Source organism: Melanerpes formicivorus, unplaced genomic scaffold (genome assembly GCF_026170545.1).
Source record: "Melanerpes formicivorus ecotype bairdi unplaced genomic scaffold, bMelFor1.0.p_v2 SCAF_22, whole genome shotgun sequence".
Lineage (NCBI taxonomy): Eukaryota > Metazoa > Chordata > Aves > Piciformes > Picidae > Melanerpes > Melanerpes formicivorus.
Window position 1 is genome coordinate 9,852,838 of NW_027142374.1, and position 18,877 is coordinate 9,871,714.

General features: G+C 41.5%; 1 protein-coding gene across 4 annotated transcripts in view; it reads right to left on the bottom strand.

The window, feature by feature from the left end:
* The window catches only part of GRIA3 (glutamate ionotropic receptor AMPA type subunit 3), a 161,335-nt gene that overhangs the window by 113,942 nt on the left and 28,516 nt on the right, over positions 1-18,877 (bottom strand). For all 4 annotated transcript variants that reach the window (XR_010988967.1, XM_068152107.1, XM_068152108.1 and 1 more), the window contains exon 3: positions 8,757-8,996. Coding sequence is in view for 3 of the 4 variants with exons in the window: in XM_068152107.1 (XP_068008208.1) it covers positions 8,757-8,996 (240 nt within the window). In the remaining variant the exon portion in view is untranslated. The remainder of the gene's footprint in view (positions 1-8,756; positions 8,997-18,877) is intronic.

The window sequence follows — 18,877 nt, forward strand, 5'->3', positions numbered from 1 at the left end:
ATCACTGCTGCACAAGCAGTACCAGGGCTTTGTCACACCATGCTCTTGCTCTGGTGATCCTGTTTTTCTCCATGAATGGGCTGACATACTTCCTTTTCCTCAGGGGGTCCATAAAACAAGACAAATTTATGGCACATGTGTAGATAGTCCATGCACTGTTGGAAAATACTGGTGACAGTAGTGCATGTTTTGAGACCTTCAAGGGATGCTCAGGCATTCTGCTGGGGCATCTTAACACCAAACTGAACCCACTGTGTACACACAAAACTCACAGAGGCACAAAGCTGCATTACAAAATACTGCAATAAACTCTATGCTGATGGTCTTCAGCTGCATCTTAGTCTTACCAGTATGATACATGCTGGAGGACTTTCAAATTTGCTTCACTCCTCTTCTTCATAAGCTGGATAAATGGTTTAAGTGATTATCAGAGGTAAGCTAGACAAATAGCAGCTAATGGGAAAGATCAGGAGAAAAATGTTTAAGGCTCTCAGTCCATTCTCCCACACAAGGTCTCAATGTTTGTTTGGGAAACGATCAGTAAAAGGGCTTTCTTCTGTATCTGTGTACCACAGAGGCCAAGATAAAAGGACTCTTTATGAGACTTTAGAGATTTCAGAAGGAATAAATGGAGAGTGATTATCAAAACCTAGATTTAACTATTCAAGCTCAGAATATTATCACGCCCAAACACATTTAGGCAGTAAATTTGTACAGTAAAGCAATCCTGGAATACTTCAGTTAAGGTTCTGGCATGTTTCCTGAATAGAGCCTTGGTTCCTATGTTGTATTGCTGAATGCAAGGGAGCAATGTGCCCTAAATAAGAATCATAGAATCAGTCAGGGTTGGAAGGGACCACAAGGATCCTCTACTTCCAACCCCCCTGCCATGGGCTGGCCAGAGCCTCGTCTGGCCTGGTCTTAAACGCCTCCAGGGATGGCGCTTCAACCAACTCCATGGACAACCTATTCCAGGGCTTCACCACTCTCATAGTGAAGAACTCCTTCCTCACATCCAGTCTGAATCTCCCCACCTTCAGCTTCATTCCATTCCCCCTAGTCCTATCACTACCTGATATCCTAAGAAGTCCCTCCCCAGTCTTCTTGTAGGCCCCCTTCAGATACTGGAGGCCAGAATGTGAAGATTTGCCTCTTTTGTCAAAGTAAATTACTTATATTTCATGCAAACATTGCTAAGCCATATCTGTGCTTTTCCATTCCATATAAATCCAAATTCTAGACTTTAGAAGATTGTAAAGTCACTCGTTCCCAAAAGGCTGACAGTGAAAGAAACAGATAATTTTCTTATTGCACTTAAGTATATGAAGTATGATTGTTCTTTAAATCTAAACAATGGATTTTCTACCATCACTCTTTACACTGTGTTCACTCTCTATTGTACCAGAGCTTGAAAACTTCAACATCATCACATCCTCTCAAGCAAACCCATGCAAAATATGCAGCACTTTGTGTCTGTGTTGCAAGCTGTCTTTTGCTGAGAGCATGACTTACAAGAAAATTTCTGGATGGCAGTTACTCGGACACACGATTCTTCAAATCTACAGACCTGTGATGCCTGTTCCCAAGACATGGAGGCTGAGCCTCAGATCAGGAGCTCTTGCCAAGATTTTATTTCCCACTGTGCATTTTCCCAGTATATAAAGTAGTAGGAAAGCAGAATGAGACAGCTCATCTACATAGCTACCTAAATGCCAGCAATTGATATTGCCTACATGCCATCCCTATGATCCTGGGCTGCTGTCCAAAACACTCCTGCAAAAGAGCCAAGAAACTCACAAGAATCAAGGTTTGCAGTAACTCTCCCCCTGTTCTTTCACCTTTGGTGTTTTATAGGTTTCCAAACACGCTTTGCATGTTCCATTATTCTCCACCATATACTGGTATTTACAGAAGATAATGTCAAGATTTTAAATCCTTTCATACTTCTGAAAGTGTAAGTAAAATACATTTCATCAGCCTCAGAGGTGTAACTGAGAAGAATTAAACAAGTAGAAACACACCAGCAAAGAAGAATTCTAATTTTGAAGTGGAACAAGTCCATGCTTAATTCTGAGAAAACTGTAAGCCAGACTTAAATATTTTTTCCTTCATGGAATAACTCCCCTGCTCTGAGAATAAATATGTTAATGAATGGTTCAGCTATTGATTCTTTTGACATTTGACTGTTTGGCAGGTGTGAACTTCAGAATCTGCTAATGCTGGTGTAGCTGCTACCACCAGTTTAATTTTTCCCCTTCATTGAAGAATGATCTTTATAAATGAAGATAAAAGTTTCTGACACGCAGAAAGACAATAAGGTGTTTAACAAATGAGCTCTGTGGAAGGACTATCTGCTGATGGAAAGTGCTTACAAACAGGAGTCGGCCATACTTGTTGGATTATGTTTGTCATTGCTGTGTTCTGCAGAGACTCAGCCCACCAGAAAAAAGTCCCTAGAAATGTACCAGGTACTAAAGCAGATTCTTTATAGATTCCACAAAAAATAATCTTACTCCAGATGTTTTGGAAAAAAAAAGTTATGTTATACATATCAGTAATTTTCAGCACAACTCTTATTCCATGAAAAAGTAATAAATTCATCAGTGTAACTTTGTGAAAGATATAATGAGTCTGATTCTACATTCCACTTCTTTTATCAGCTCAAATCTCTCATTCTCCAGGGAAAGCAGTACAGAAGTGTCTTGTCCTTTGACAGCAACAGATAACTAACCTCATTTTGTAAAAGCAGAACTAAACAGAAGAGTTATTCTTTGTTTTCAGCAGAAGCAGTGAATCAGATCTCATTGCCTTGTACTGAACCCAATTTAAGGCAATTTGATGCCTTACACATAATCGTTGAGAAGCCTACAGTTGTATCTTTAAGACAAAACAACACAAACCCCCTTGTTTTTTTACCTGGCATTTCTCTAAGCAAAAGGATATCAGAAGGTTTCACATTTAAAAGGAGCAGGACAGCTCCCATCTGTTACATTCAAGTCAAATTTTTGTGTTTCTGTGGTAATATAGATTAAAGATGTAACTGCTTTTAAAGCAGGTCACTTCAGCTGATCTTAGCTAACATGGGCTTTAGGCAAACACTTCCACACTTCAGACTTCATTTTGCCAGTGCTAGCCAAATAAATAAAAGATACTAGCCAATAATAACTCTGTTTACCAAGGCTTTTTCCACCCTTGATTTCAGTTATCACTAGATGTCTACTGACAGACTAAATCAAAACAACGTGACATGGTACTCTGGGACATGATTTAATGGCCATGGTGATGTTAGGTGGATGGTTGGACTTAGAGGCTGTTTCCAAGCAAAACAATTCTATGACTCTATACTAATTTCAGATTTACAGAGGTAAAGTAGAATAGAATAGAATAGAATAAACCAGGTTGGAAGAGACCTTCAAGATCATCACGTCCAACCTATCACCCAACACCACCTCATCAACTAACCCATGTAACCAAGCACCCTGTCAAGTCTCCTCCTGAACACCTCCAGTGACGGCGACTCCACCACCTCTCCGGGCAGTCCATTCCAATGGGCAATCACTCTCTCTGTGTAAAACTTCCTCCTGACCTCCAGCCTGAACTTCCCCTGGTGCAGCCTCAGACTGTGTCCTCTTGTTCTGGTGCTGGCTGCCTGGGAGAAGAGACCAACCTCTGCCTGTTTACAACCCCCCTTCAGGTAGTTGTAGAAAGCACCCCTGAGTCTCCTCCTCTCCAGGCTAAGCAGCCCCAGCTCCCTCAGCCTCTCCTCATAGGGCTTGTGTTCCAAGCCCCTCACCAACTTCGTTGCCCTTCTCTGGACTCGTTCCAGCAAGTCAACATCCTTCCTAAACTGAGGGGCCCAGAACTGGACACAGTACTCGAGGTGTGGCCTAACCAGTGCTGTGTACAGGGGCAGAATGACCTCCCTGCTCCTGCTGGCCACACTGTTCTTAATGCAGGCCAGGATGCCATTGGCCCTCTTGGTATTTAAATACAATGGCATAAAGACTGTGATCTATTTGTACCTCTGTCTAGACTGAGCTTGCATTGTGCAGGTAGGCATTACACAGACATCAAAGTCACTTTCCTGTCCTGTGATGATTCCTATGATCTGAAGGAAGAGGAAGACGACTTGATGCACATCACAAAAATCACTTGGTGTGATTTTGTTTAAATGATCTGCATGACAGAAATCAATGTCTTTGTGCACAGCAGGTATGACAAATCAAAGTAACTTAGGACAAAACGCCTGCGTTTTGCTGACAGATGGGAAGTGAACAATCTGTACTAAACTGTTTCTCAGGCAAAAATAAACTGCAACGTTACTTAAGAAACATGGAAATGTAAATAAGAGCTTCAGTATTACAATCTACTGTGTCATTTCTGTAATTAAATGTGATGTGCTTCATACTTTCACACAGCATTGTCTAAGGAAACCACAAGCTTACCTCTCCATATATTTATATGAGTGTTACTCTGGTCCACTGACTTCAGTGGGATAACATCTGGTTTACAGTAAAAGTAAAGCAAGAGGAGAAACAGACCTGGACTGGAAATAAACCTCAGGGGTTTGATGAAACATAATCCTCAGCATGAGATGCAAAAGGTGACTTTCCTGACAATTGCTACCCAAATTCTTAATAGCTTTCTGTATGCAACCCCATCTCATTTCATCCTGACATAATCTTAATTAGTCTTAGTTCTACTGCAGAGAAGCCTACTGAGGCAGTTAGCACCACATAATTAATCAGTTATTTTGCACGCATCACAGCAACCAACAGTGTCAACCTACTGATGTGAGTTAATACAAACAGAAATCAACCCTGCCTTTCCCTTTCACATGAACCAGAAGCATGTGGCATGCAATGAACATATGACTATTTCTCCTATACGCTGCCTAATGTTCTTCCCTTAGCAGCCATTTCCTACTGCATCATTGCTCTCTCTAAAGTATAATTATTTTATTTTTTTTTCCCTGTTGGTGCTAGGAGGAGAACATGCAATTTGTTATTTCTCTTAAATTTCAGTTTCTTCACAGAAGAGTATGTCCAGCAACTGAAATAAGCAACGGCAAGACATAATTCTTGCTGATGGAATTCGTAAATCTCACATATTATTTTTTCTTTTTGTGAGTTTTAGCAATTTTTAAGGAACTTTAATTTTGCACCTGCACATAAATATGCATTTGAGAGCACAGCCTGCCAAATGCAGTCATCTCACAGCAGCAGAAAATAGTGTTCTTACAAATACAAACATATACAATGTACTCACTAGCTCAATGGATTTAAAGCTTCACCACCTATCTATGTAATTGTAGATTTTAATTTTATTCTATTGTTCAAGCTCTAGCTTTTGTCTTCATTGCAAGAGCCAAACACCACAGTATTGTGCCCAATGTCACTGAGGGGGAAACCATATAATTATGTGATTTGGTGGTGAAGAACAAAAAAAGCCGCTGTTTTTAGGAAAAGCAATTTTATAAAGCTGATTCTCCATTCTCCTAGCTGAATGGACTGAAATAGTTCAATAAGCTGCATAAAACCACAAGAAGCAGTTGATTCACTTTTGCATGGCATCTGTAATATGCTGTGGTATTTATTAATAGTAACTGCCATGTTTAATACATGTGTTGCTTCACCAGAATGCTGTAAGACTACTTGCAAGAACAGCTTAGCCCATAACTAATATTCAAAGTAAGAAAGAGTAGCCTAATGTCTTGCGATTTCTCACATTCTCAGAACAAACCAGTGAGAAAATAATCTTTAGAAAAAGGCAGTATTTAAATAATAGTTTATTTCAGGAATTGACAGTAAACTGCTTAACACCTTGTCCTCTACAGTGTTTGTGCCCCAAAGCAGTTAAGTATCTAAGACAGGTAATATTAAAGATTGTGACAGCTCCAGTGTTTCCACTTCCAGTGGTATCTCAGCACAGGAACCTGTACAGCCTGTTCACCGACTGGCACAAGGAGTCATTCACCTAACTTGTACTGCCTCTCCCAACTTATATCAGTCTTCTTAATTTATCAAACAAGAGCAACAGGGGCACATGTATAGGAGGGAATAACATCGTATCCCAACCAACTCAAAGCCCATCTTCAAACTACCTATATACACTGATGACTCTTTCATCCTAAAGATACAACTGTCCTTCATCTTCTAACTCTGAGATACATGTTCACAGAATCATAGAACTGTTTCAGTTGGAAAAGAGTTCTAATATAATCAAGTCCAATTATTGACCCAACACCACCACAGCCATTAAACCATCTCTCAAAGTGTCATATCCACACATTTCTTGAACGCCTCCAGGGATGGTGACCCCACCACTTCCCTGGGCAGCCTGCTCCAATGCCTGACCACTCCCTCAGTCAAGACATCCCTCCCAATACCCAACCTAAATCACCCCTGGTACAACTTCACACCATTTGCTCTTGTTCTATCACCTGATACTAGGGAGAAGAGACCAATCCCTACCATACTTCAACTTCTTTTCAGGGAGTTGTAGAGAGCAATAAAATACAGAAACCACAAACTATGCAGCAACTGAGCTCTGCACATCATTTGTTAGTGATGTTGCACAACAAGTTCAAGTTAAATTAATTCCTCCACTAAAGAAGAGTTTTATGTAGGAACAATGAAAATAATAATTAATAATCCTTCTAACTGCCTCCCCTGCATCTGCTTGTGAGGACTTCTAGCATCTACACACATAGATAACAAAAAGGAACAGATCAATTGTATTATTTAATGGTTCAAGAAAGGCTATGAGGGTTGGGATTTGTTTGGTTGACTCAATTAAGCAACCACAGGATTTGTAGTTGTTTGCACTAGGGTGCTGCAGAAGCCAACAGCCTTAATTTTGAGACTGTAAGTCCAATGAAACCCTCCTGGCATGGAATCAGGACGGGGAAATCTGAGGCTGCGCTTTGATGTTTGGGCTGTGTTTGAAATGCATGAGTCTGATGAGTTTCTGTCAGGTTACACTTCCTGTCTGCAGAATATGCTGGCCCTGTCCCACTCCAGATGGGTTTTCATTCTCACAACACTGTGGGGGTTAAACCCATGCTCCCCTTCACCCATCCCCTCAACTCCCACCAACTGTGCCTCAACCAGGGCTGCTCAGAAATCACTCTAGGGCCAGCTCCTTGTATTTCACCATGGACATTGCAAGTACAATGTGAATGGCAATTCGAGACAAGAGGCAGAAGGCAACAGAGCTAAAGTCAGATTCCTGGGGCTAATTTTGCCAGCAAGAGATGTATTTTATCCTGTGATTAAAATCTAAGTATGAACAAGGCAAAAATGAAGCCTAGATGCAACTGTTCCAAAAGGATTAGTAATCATAATAAGCTCACAATTAGGCTGTGTCTACCTAAAAATTGTACACACTGAGAATTATAGAACAAATGCAAGTCTGAATCTGCAAATCTTCCCTCATGGCTTCTGTTAGCGTGTCAGTCCAGTAGTCATATCATCTAGACAAGTTCTAGTGAAACCCCCACTGTTTGTATCATTTTTGCAGTCTGAAGTGCCAAATTTCTTACTAGGCATGATCTTGGATGACTGACACATCTCTTTGCAAAGTGGAGTATATTAGCCCTAATCATGATAAGCTTCATCAGCCCTGAAACCCATGACATTTTACTTTACCACATGTTGCAAAGTTTATCACATTTGGTCATATTAAACCTTTCCTACTCTGCCAAATGGCATATGGAAGTCTGGGTAACAGTTTTAAAAGACTCAAAAATTAATGTCACTCTTATCTTCTCCATACTTACCTAGTTTAAGACTTGATCTTTATCAATATGCAATATGTTAGGGTACCAGAACCTTGTCATGGGAGCAAGGAATGGAATCTAAGCTTCTTTTGCCCCATCCAGACCCCTCTGAAGGTCTTGAACTTGTTAATCATAAAGCTGGTAAGAAAGGCACTGACACATCTACCTGACTCAAAAAACACTATGCAGGTGAAATCTGTAACCAAGCAAATCTGTACACTCAGACCAGGTGTCAACATCTGCTCCACAGAAATATTCAAGATTCTTCAAACAAAATGTTTTCTGATGCTTAAATCTCTTTTTGACACGATTTGCTACCTTTGATGCTTCTTAGTTAACCATTAGCTTAAATACAAAAACACAGGTGTAATGTTTTCACTTAATAAAAGAAATCCCTGGTCACTCTTGCCATCTATCTAAATCACTCTCTGGATATCCATGTGACATATCTAGAGCATCTTTTCTCCAGCAGAGCCTTTAAGCATTTTATGCATTATATTCTTAGATGGTTATTGATGCCTAGACATTTCCAGAGTGTATCTCAGCATGAAATGTCCAGTGAGAGGAGAAAGGCACATTTATATAAAGTGGTGTGGGAATTGCAATGTCACGCACAGTGGAAGGTCTTGCTTAACAGCCTACTTCATAGTGCCAACTTTATTTATTTCTCAAGAACTCAAAGACTCTGGCAAGTGTTGAGTCTGTGGTTCCATGGAAACCAGGTATTCCAAATTGAATGCTTACACTGCTAAGGCTATCCCTCAGACAATCTCTTTATAAACAATCAGTAATATGAAAATGCCTTCTTTCCATTTATCCATTTATTTTACTTTCTCCAGAATAAGCTTGTTTTGCAGGGCCATCAGAATGTGCTACCTGCATCCAATAGGAAATTGGGATGGGCTGCACATTTGATTCTGGTAATACTTATAGCAAGTCATGAAATATAAAAATCACATAAAATGATGGTGCTTACCCCGCTCTGTGTCATAGAGGTACACAAACTTTTCCCATTTATAATGAGTCAAGAGACTCAAGATTGCTCCTTTTAATGCTGGACGCATCTGGATGACAAACTGTACATCTGCATCTGTTGGGAAGCTGGGTGTGACAAAGGACGTGTGAAGGGCTCCACAGAATGACGTCAGTGTGTTCATTGACATCTGGTCATAGAATCCAAAGATGGCATAAACTCCTCTGGAAAACTGTGAACAGACTAACAAAGACAGACAGGGGTGTTAAAATCTGACATATAATGGATGCAAGCAAACTTTTAAACTATATTTGCAGTAGGTCTTCTAAGCAATCCTGAAATCGTTAGGCATGATCACAGTATCACAGTATCACAGTATCACTTAGGTTGGAAAGGACCTCGAGGATCATCGAGTCCAACCTATCAACACAGACCCCATGACTAGACCATGGCACCAAGTGCCACGTCCAATCTCCCCTTGAACGCCTCCAGGGTCGATGACTCAACCACCTCCCTGGGCAACCCGTTCCAATGCTGAATGACTCACTCAGTGAAGAACTTCCTCCTCACCTCGAGTCTAAACCTCCCCTGGTGCAGCTTGAGACTGTGTCCCCTTGTTCTGGTGCTGGTTGCCTGGGAGAAGAGGCCAACCCCTTCCTGGCTACAACCACCCTTCAGGTAGTTGTAGAGGGCAATGAGGTCACCCCTGAGCCTCCTCTTCTCCAGGCTAAACAATCCCAGCTCCCTCAGCCTCTCCTCATAGGGCTTGTGTTCAAGGCCTCTCACCAGCCTTGTTGTCCTTCTCTGGACACGCTCAAGTGTTTTGATGTACTTCTTAAACTGAGGGGCCCAGAACTGGGCACAGTACTCAAGGTGCGGCCCAACCAAAGCAGATAATGTAGCAGACAAAGTGAATTCATGAGACAATATATACTAATTTCAGTGTAGCTGTGAGTTGTACCAACTTTGTCAAAATTAGATTGGTCTGAGCACATTTCTGATTGTGATTTGTCCTGCTATATGGCTATAATACAAATTTGGGATTACACTGCTTGTCTATAAAACACCTTCCCTCCAAAGAGCAGCAGCTTCAGAGCTCTGTTGGCAGGTATGTAACAAATGACAGGTTTGCCTAAAAGTCAAAATGAGAAGATGCAGTTTTACCTTGTTTATCCTGATAAACCTGCAGCTTATCCCACACCCTGATTCAGATCTGGTTCAAAGAAATCTGGATGGCGTATTCCTGTATAGTATACAACTCTGAAATCTTGCTATGAGATTTGGATGTGGCTTTTTCAGTGACAAGTCATGGTGGCTTCTTAACTGTTACAAATTTCAGGAGCAAATTTGCAGTGTATAGCTCATTAATGCCAATACATATGAGGAACACAGATTGTTGCTTCATGAAATGAAAGCTAATATCCCTTAAGATGGAGGGTTTCAGTCATTCACAATTCTGGTGTCCTGAGGAACTCATCTAGCACCAGAAAATAACTACAATGCAATCTAAGGTGTTTTGTTTCACATGCATTTATCTGGGGAAACACTTCCATACCTTATAGACATTGGACAACGTTTTTGGACAAAAAATTAGAGTATTTTAATTTACAAATGAATTTATAAATCTTGGGAGTTGCAGGGAAAAGAGGTTTTGTTTACTTTGTAGGAACAAAGCAAACTTCCTGTGACCTGGGGTAGACTGCATCAGAGACAGTGAGAGAGCCTGATACGTGAGATGCTGGGGCTCTGGTTCATAATAAAGACTGCACAACTGAAATACACTGCAGCACAGCAGCATTTTTCAATAAAAACATTTCTGGACTGAGATGAGTTACTCTTATTTGTAATGCAAGAAAGTTTCCCAGAAAAATGTTCATTTGGCATTAACAATTTTGCTTGTCAAGAACTCAATTTAATGACAATTTTTGACTAGCCCCATTATCCACTTTTGCCAAAACATTGCATATTTAACCTTGCAAAAAGCAAGGGGGAATAATTGCCTGTAAAGAAGTCATGACTTTTGCGCTAAAATACAGAGCATCATTACTGCTGAAAGTACCATCGTGAAACTTTTCCTACCATAAATGCCACCATTCAGAATCACTAAAGCCTGTTAAAAGTAATTTTAAAACAGATCTTCACAATATCAGCTCATTGACACAGCAGCATGGATAACACCTCAAACAGGTAGTCAGGTGTGAAAATTCGATTTCTTCCTGGAAATCCAGGTGCAAAAATAGAAACGCTATTAAGGAATTCCTTTAAATGTTTAAGCCACTGTAACAGGACATGACAGAGTCACGGATACCAGCAGCAAAAAACAGCTGGTGGAGACAGAAAAGAGATGCACAGGAGGCACAGAGATGGAATAAGGAGTGATTCCTGAAAGAAAACTTTGCTGAAGTTCTCAACTGCAGTAAAGGTAAGAAAAGTTGTAATACAGCAAGAACTCATTCCCAGAGGCATGACTGAGGAACTAAATACACTGTTTCAAAAGTCGTTCTGTTAAACTATATACCAGTGGGATAGAAAGTAGAAAAGCTAATATAAAAATTATCTGCTGAAGTAACACGTAAAAGGCATTAACTTGCGGGTGAGAAAAAGGAGAAAATAAAGACTGCATTAGAAAGCCTGGCAGTCTCAAATCATTTCAACAGTGTGCAAGCTCTTTAATTCCATGGGAATAATCACTGAAGTAGGGTTAGCAGAGCTGAGAGTCCTCACATACACTGAGTCAGTACTCACACATCAGGCTGCTTTTACATATTTATTAATGGCCTAGTTTACTAGTTTTTAAATGTAGATTCTGTACTGCGGAGAAAGCACTGAAGAGCAAGTATTCCAGGAAACATCCCTCCTTGCAGTCCAAAGAAAACATATTCTCTAATGTCTCCTGACCCTAAAACCTCAGAGTTATTTCTAACGATCCTGGGTTTACCCAAGGCTCAGGAATGTTTCTGAACTGTGCCTCCCATGAAATCTCTCAGATTTACAGGGAGACAGTATCTGAAAAAAAGAGTCGTGAGGGGACTCAGAAAGCCACCGTGCTGCCCAAGTGTAGGCCTGTAATGAAGAGTTCAGATTAGCCCCTGTTAGGACTGCTAGTTCCCACACCCCAGAGTCACCAGAGAGAACAGTTGCAGTGCTAAGGGTAAATGATAATGGCTGGCTCCAGCATGGAGCAGCTCCTCTGCACTGTGCTGGGAGCCAGCTGAGAATTGACCCCACTTACAATTTTGCTTGTTTTTAGTGGTATGACACTTAAGCACTGTGGTCAACAGCTTGGAAGTGGTTCAAAGTTTCTGTCTTTGGGACAAAATGCTGTCTTGCAGGACTACTGTAAAACACTGAATTAAAAGTGTATTTATTTTCATAGCTGATTGCACTCATTTGTGCAAAGAGCCCATTCTCAATTTGTGAGTAACCTGAGAAAAAAAAAATCAGTCTGTGAAAAAGCTGACCATAAGTGGGATTCTTTATAAAGAATATCTAATAGCCAGCATGGAGTCCCTGTTTGTGTGGAGCATGCCCATGCAAGTGAGAGCTTCTGATTTGGCCTTTCAGGTATTTGCAATTTCCCCCCCACCCTAATGTTCTGAAGGATCAGCAACAATATCATTCAATAAGTGCATCTCCCTGCCCAGTCTTACTTTCTCTGACTCAGGTTTATATTGTCTGCAGATTGTTATGATTTAACACTTCTACAAACTCTCTCTCTTCTATTACTTTTGAAACAAATCTCCATTTCTTCAGGTCCTCTGCCTTTTTCTTACAGCTAATTCTACTTGACTATCTATTCTGCATACACTGTAGGATGCCAGTTCAATTTTACTGGTCCATTTAAAAGGCAAATAAACCTTTGTTTTTATAAGGAGAAGTTAAAAGGCCAATTATGGTGGACTTCAGTATTCATTTGCATTTCTGAATTCACAATTTTGTAGCATTAGGTCTTTTGTTTAGCTTGTGAGTTAATCTCCTACGTGATCAGATGAACCTGCTGAATATCCATGAGCTCACAGACATACTACTTGTGTTCCAAAACGTGTAATTACATTAATTCTAATTACATTATTGTTCTAACATCACTGAGCCATACACAAAATCCATTAAAAAAAGCCAACTAAACACCTTAGCTTTGAGCTCTTTTTCCAAACTTCATTCTGCTGACAATCAGAACAATCCTCATGGTTGAGTAAGAATTTGGGTGTTTTTCCTTAATTAATCACAGTTGACTTATGTTTGTTTTTCTCTATTTCAAAATTGCAGATGGTCAAACGCATACTTTGGCTGTTAAAGACATGATTTGGACACATCCTGATGCAACCTCATTTCTCAAAATAAAAGAAAAAGCTTTTTTATTTCTTGCTGAGTTAGGCCTTTATGAAACTACTCTTAATTGTTAATACTGTGGATGTGCGTCTGTTTCTGAGGACACCACATAACCAAGCTGCTTCATAATCTGACCTGAAAATCTGCTGCTTCCACAAACAAGAGCCAGAGCTCCCAAGCAGTAATAATCCAACAGGGGATCATAAATAGATGTTGCTTTGGGATTAGGTGCAAGGCGAATATTTATTAACAGAGTCTTAACCCTGGGCTTGTTCCCAGAATAAGTTTGCTGCCACATGCCATCAATTTAAGGAGAGGAAGGGATGCTGTGACAGAAGCCTGTGAATTCTCAAGCATGTCAAGAGATGATAAGGAACTTTCAGGTCATGACAGACTGGTGTTTCCTGCCAAGGAAGGAAAATGCTTAGAGCCAGAGTGGTAACAGTGATGTGGTAAGCAGAATCTGCTTAAGTAAAAAACGGCAACCAAATGCCCCAATCAAAACAAATAAACCCCTTTATTCTGCATGAATAGCAGCTGAAGCATCTCAATCATCAGTGGAATTCAATGGACCCCAACCTTGTGTTTTTACTAACTGTTCCATCCTCCCTCAAGTCAGCCCCACCATAAAAACTTGCTAAGATTAACCAGACTTTTTCTTTCACACAGATCCCAGGAAGGCTTCAGAGTAGAATCTCAAAAGATGTCCCATTTCACACAAGTTATTAGATATTTTGTGTCTTTTTAAAATTTGGGTTTTTTTGCTTTCTAATGGTATTTACTACTTCTACATTTAGTGACTGTGAGCATTCCTGACACAACACAATTGTGTAGGCTCTAACATTTCTCCAGTCTGTTGCCTCGAAGCGAAAGTCAAAACTTATCTGACACCTTTTTTTTACTTCCCCTCCCCCTTCCAGTTCTTGCTATAAACAACTGAAGCACTTCTAGAAGCAAGTAGGTTTCAATTTTGCTTATTACAGAAAAGATGCATAAAACCAACTGAAGAAATATGTTAATGGAGCATAGAACAGAATCAGAGAATCATAGAACCATTAAGGTTGGGAAAGACCTCTAAGATCATCAAGACCAACTGTCAACCCAACATCACCATGACCACTAAACCATGTCCCAAAGTGCCACATCTACATGGTTTTTAACACCTCCAGGGATGGTGACTCCACCACTTCCCTGGGCAGCTTGTTCCTTGGATTTTAATAGACCATTTCCACTAGACGATATCATTAATGAGTGATTTGTAGAAGTTGGCAGGATCCTCGCACATGCGGCATACAGCACACTTTTGCCTGGCGTCTAACAGCCTGGTGGCTCTGGAGTCAGGGGCTGGAGGTTACAATCCCTCAGACACTATTCCTTCTCCATTACAGTTTGTAGGGACAAGGAATTTCCTCTTTGTTAATACATTTTTTTTTATAAAGTAGGTCTGACAAAATTAACCTGGGTCCAAGGAGCACTGCAAGGCATCACATCTCTTTGGGATGAACAGCATGGCAGGAGCACGATCACAACTGATATTATTGTGTGTTGCTCATACCAGTTCCTTGGTCTTGTGTTCTGTTTCCCTCAGCTGTGAAATAATTTTATTCCCTCCACTTTTTTCTGCCAATTGTCTTGGATTCCAGACAATTCTCATTGCCAGCCTCTGCCAACAGATTAATGTTTCATAGTTTCATAGTTTCATTCAGGGTTGGAAGGGACCACAAGGATCATCTAGTTCCAACCCCCCTGCCATGGGCAGGGACACCCCACACTAGATCAGGCTGGACAGAGCCTCATCCAGCCTGCTCTTAAACACCCCCAGGGACGGGGCCTCGACCACCTCCCTGGACAACCTATTCCAGGGTTTCACCACTCTCATGGTGAAGAACCTCCTCCTCACATCCAGCCTGAATCTCCCCACCTCCAGCTTCATTCCATTCCCCCTAGTCCTATCACTACCTGAGATCCTGAGAAGTCCTTCCCCTGCCTTCCTGTAGGCCCCCTTCAGATACTGGAAGGCGACAATTAGGTCACCTCGGAGCCTTCTCTTCTGCAGACTGTACAGCCCCAACTCCTTCAGTCTGTCCTCATAGGAGAGGTGCTCCAGCCCTCTGATCATCCTCGTGGCCCTTCTCTGGACACGTTCCAGCACCTCCACATCCCTCTTGTAATAGGGGCTCCAGAACTGGACACAGTACTCCAGGTGGGGTCTCACCAGGGCTGAGTAGAGGGGGAGGATCACCTCCCTCGACCTGCTAGCCACACTTCTCCTGATGCAGCCCAGGATCTGATTGGCTTTGCGGGCTGCAAGTGCACACTGAGAGCTCATGTTGAGCTTTTTGTCCACCAGCACCCCCAAGTCTCTCTCCTCAGGGCTATCCTCCAGCCAGTCACTGCCCAGCCTGTATTTGTGCCTGGGATTGCCTCGACCCAGATGCAGGACCCTGCACTTGCTCTTATTGAACTTCATGAGGTTGGCCTGTGCCCACCTCTCCAGCCTGTCAAGGTCCCTCTGGATGGCCTCCCTTCCCTCCAGCGTGTCTGCTGCACCACACAGCTTGGTGTCATCAACAAACTTGCTGAGGGTGCACTCAATGCCACTGTCCATGTCCCCCACAAAGATGTTGAATAAGATAGGTCCCAGGACTGATCCCTGAGGGACTCCACTTGTCACTGGCCTCCACTGGGATATGGAGCCATTGACAGCCACTCTTTGGGTGCGGCCATCAAGCCAGTTCCTTATCCATCTAGTGGTCCACCAATCAAACCCATGTGTCACCAGTTTGGAGACCAGGATGTGGTGCAGGACAGTGTCGAAGGCTTTGCTCAGGTCCAGGTAAACGACATCAGTTGCTCGCCCCTCATCTATTAATTTTGTCACCTGCTCATAGAAGGCCACCAGGTTGGTCAGGCAGGATTTGCCCTTGGCAAAGCCATGCTGACTGTTCCCAATCACCTCTTCACTATTCTTTTGAGCGAGTAGTGACTCCAGGAGGATCTGTTCCATGATCTTTCCAGGCACAGAGGTGAGACTGACTGGCCTGTAGTTCCCTGGTTCCTCCTTCTTGCCCTTTTTGAAGATGGGGGCAATGTTTCCCCTTTTCCAGTCTGTGGGGACTTCACCAGACTGCCAGGACTTTTGAAATATAATAGAGAGGGGTTTAGCAACCTCATCTGCCAGTTCTCTCAGCACCCGTGGGTGTAACCCATCGGGTCCCATGGACTTGAACACTTTCAGGTTCTTCAGATGATCACGAACCTGATCTGCACTTACAATGGGCAGTTCTTCCTCCCTGTCCCTGGCTTTGACTTCCATAACATCAGGAGTGTATTCCATAACATCAGGAGTGTAAATGTATGTAAATGGCATTACTTTATAATGGAATAATATGCCATGTATTTCAGAGCAGTTGCTATTTTCTAAGGTTCCATCCTATGATTTTCTTGCTGCAATACTGCAAAAGTTATCCTTAATGTCACTTCAGACAGTAAGCATATAGGCTCTTAGAGAGATCAACAATGCTCTACTGCTTATTTTCCCTTTTGTTTCAATGCACTGAATGAAAAGATACACTGTCTGTCTTGAGGCCTGGAGGGATCACCACCACACTGCCCCATAATGCAGAATGAGCTACATTTTGGGGGCTCCATGCAAAGAGACTTGAGAGGTTCCTTTAAAGACAAACTAATTATATATATAAAAAAAATTAAAACTAAGTGAACTCCATTTACCTATGGCAAATACAAACAGCTTGCACATTTAAAGTGCTAAGGTACTGAATTCTGTCCAGAAGAAAATATTTCTGAAAAGATCTATTTCTGCAATAGCTAACAGTGAATATTCTTGGTGGTGGGAGGGAACCAAGAAGTTACTACTTGGAATTAGATACAAATTCTCCTGAGATATTGGCTAGAACATCATAGCAAATAATGTGCCCTTACATAAGGATTAATCTATTAATATTTTGTGAACAATTCCCTGGAGATGTTCAAAAAACATGTGGAGATGATGGGATATGGTTTAATGACCATGGTGTTGTTAGGTCGATGGTTGGACTTGATCGTCTTAGAGGTCTTTTCCAAACAAAACAATTCTATGATTCTATAAATGTCCAGATCCAAGTATCCCCAAACATTCTCTAGTCAATATCCAATTCAAGGTAACTTCTGTCATCCTATCACAATTTCATCATGCATTATCAAATGAGTCGACTTCTTAGCTGCATTGCAGAATGATGTTGCACTCTGACGACAACTATAGGTGCTGGGTCCTGTACAAATATGTTGCCAAAACCTTGGTTTCCTTCAGTATGCCAAATTATTTATAATATACATTAATTGATTCATTAAACTTTACACATTTTGGCCATTAAATATACTTATACAGTCAAATAAAACCCGAACAATGTACGTTAATTTGCTGTGTGCTTCACACTGAAATATTTGTGTGAATTTTATGAGCATATGAAAAATGCCAGCTTGCAACAATAAAATAGGCCACTTAGGCTGAAACAGTGTTAGTAGGAACACCAGTAGCACAAAGCCTGATGCACACCATGATACCATTAGGTGCCTGTTGAGACCTGAAAGGAAAGAAGTGCATTATCTGAAGTCAGATCCTTTTAGACAGACAGGCTGATGAAAGGCACAGTTTCAGGAAGCACTCAAATGAAGGCAGTGAAGTTCATTCAGGTATCATGCGTCTTGTTCACTGGGAGCAAAATTTCTCCATTACCAAACTGCCAGTTCCAGGTATATGCAAATAAAATCTTTACTGTTTTTTAAAGCTAGCTAATATATTTAAAATACCAATAACAAGGACACCCTTGGGCACCAATATGTAAGACAGACTGATCATGACCTGGATTGCACTGAGAAAGCTGTGCATAGCTTTTTGAAAGTGGTGTTCATCTAGTCAGAGAACATATTGCAGGTGGCCTGAACTTGGAACAGGCTATGCTACTTGTGTTGTTATTACCTACTTGCTTGCTGTTTAGTTCCCAAGATGCTTCCAGACTTAGGGTTATGTAGAGTCTGTGCTACCTCTTTCCAGAACATTGGATGCAAAGCTTACAAAAAATTAAGTAAGAATTTTGTGGAACCTTGCTGATACTCAAGCACAACTTTAGTATTTTGTCCTGCAAGCCAACCAAATTATAATGTATGTTTCAGCAGTATGTCTCAGCACTGGTTAGGCCACACCTTGAGTACTGTGTCCAGTTCTGGGCCTCTCAGTTTAGGAAAGATGTTAAGTTGCTGGAATGTGTCCAGAGAAGGGCAACAAAGCTGGGGAGAGGTTTGGAGCACAATCCCTATAAGGAGAGGCTGAGGGAGCTGGGGTTGCTTAGCCTGGAGAAGAGGAGGCTGAGAGGAGACCTTATTGCTGTCTACAACTGCCTGAAGGGAGGTTGTAGCCAGGTGGGGGTTGGTCTCTTCTCCCAGGCACCCAGTGACAGAACAAGAGGACACAGTCTCAAGCTGTGCCAGGGGAGGTTTAGGCTGGATGTTAGGAAGAAATTCTTCACAGAGCGAGTGATTGGCCATTGGAATGGGCTGCCCGGGGAGGTGGTGGATCACCATCACTGGAGGTGTTTAGGAAGAGACTGGATGAGGCACTTGGTGCCATGGTTTAGTTGGTTAGATAGTGTTGGATGATAGGTTGGACTCGATGATATCAAAGGTCTTTTCCAACCTGGTTAATTCTATTCTATTATTTCACTTTCCATTAGTAAGGGAAAAAAAAAAAAATATAATCACTGGCCATCAAGATTGTTTGTATTTTCAACACATATCTG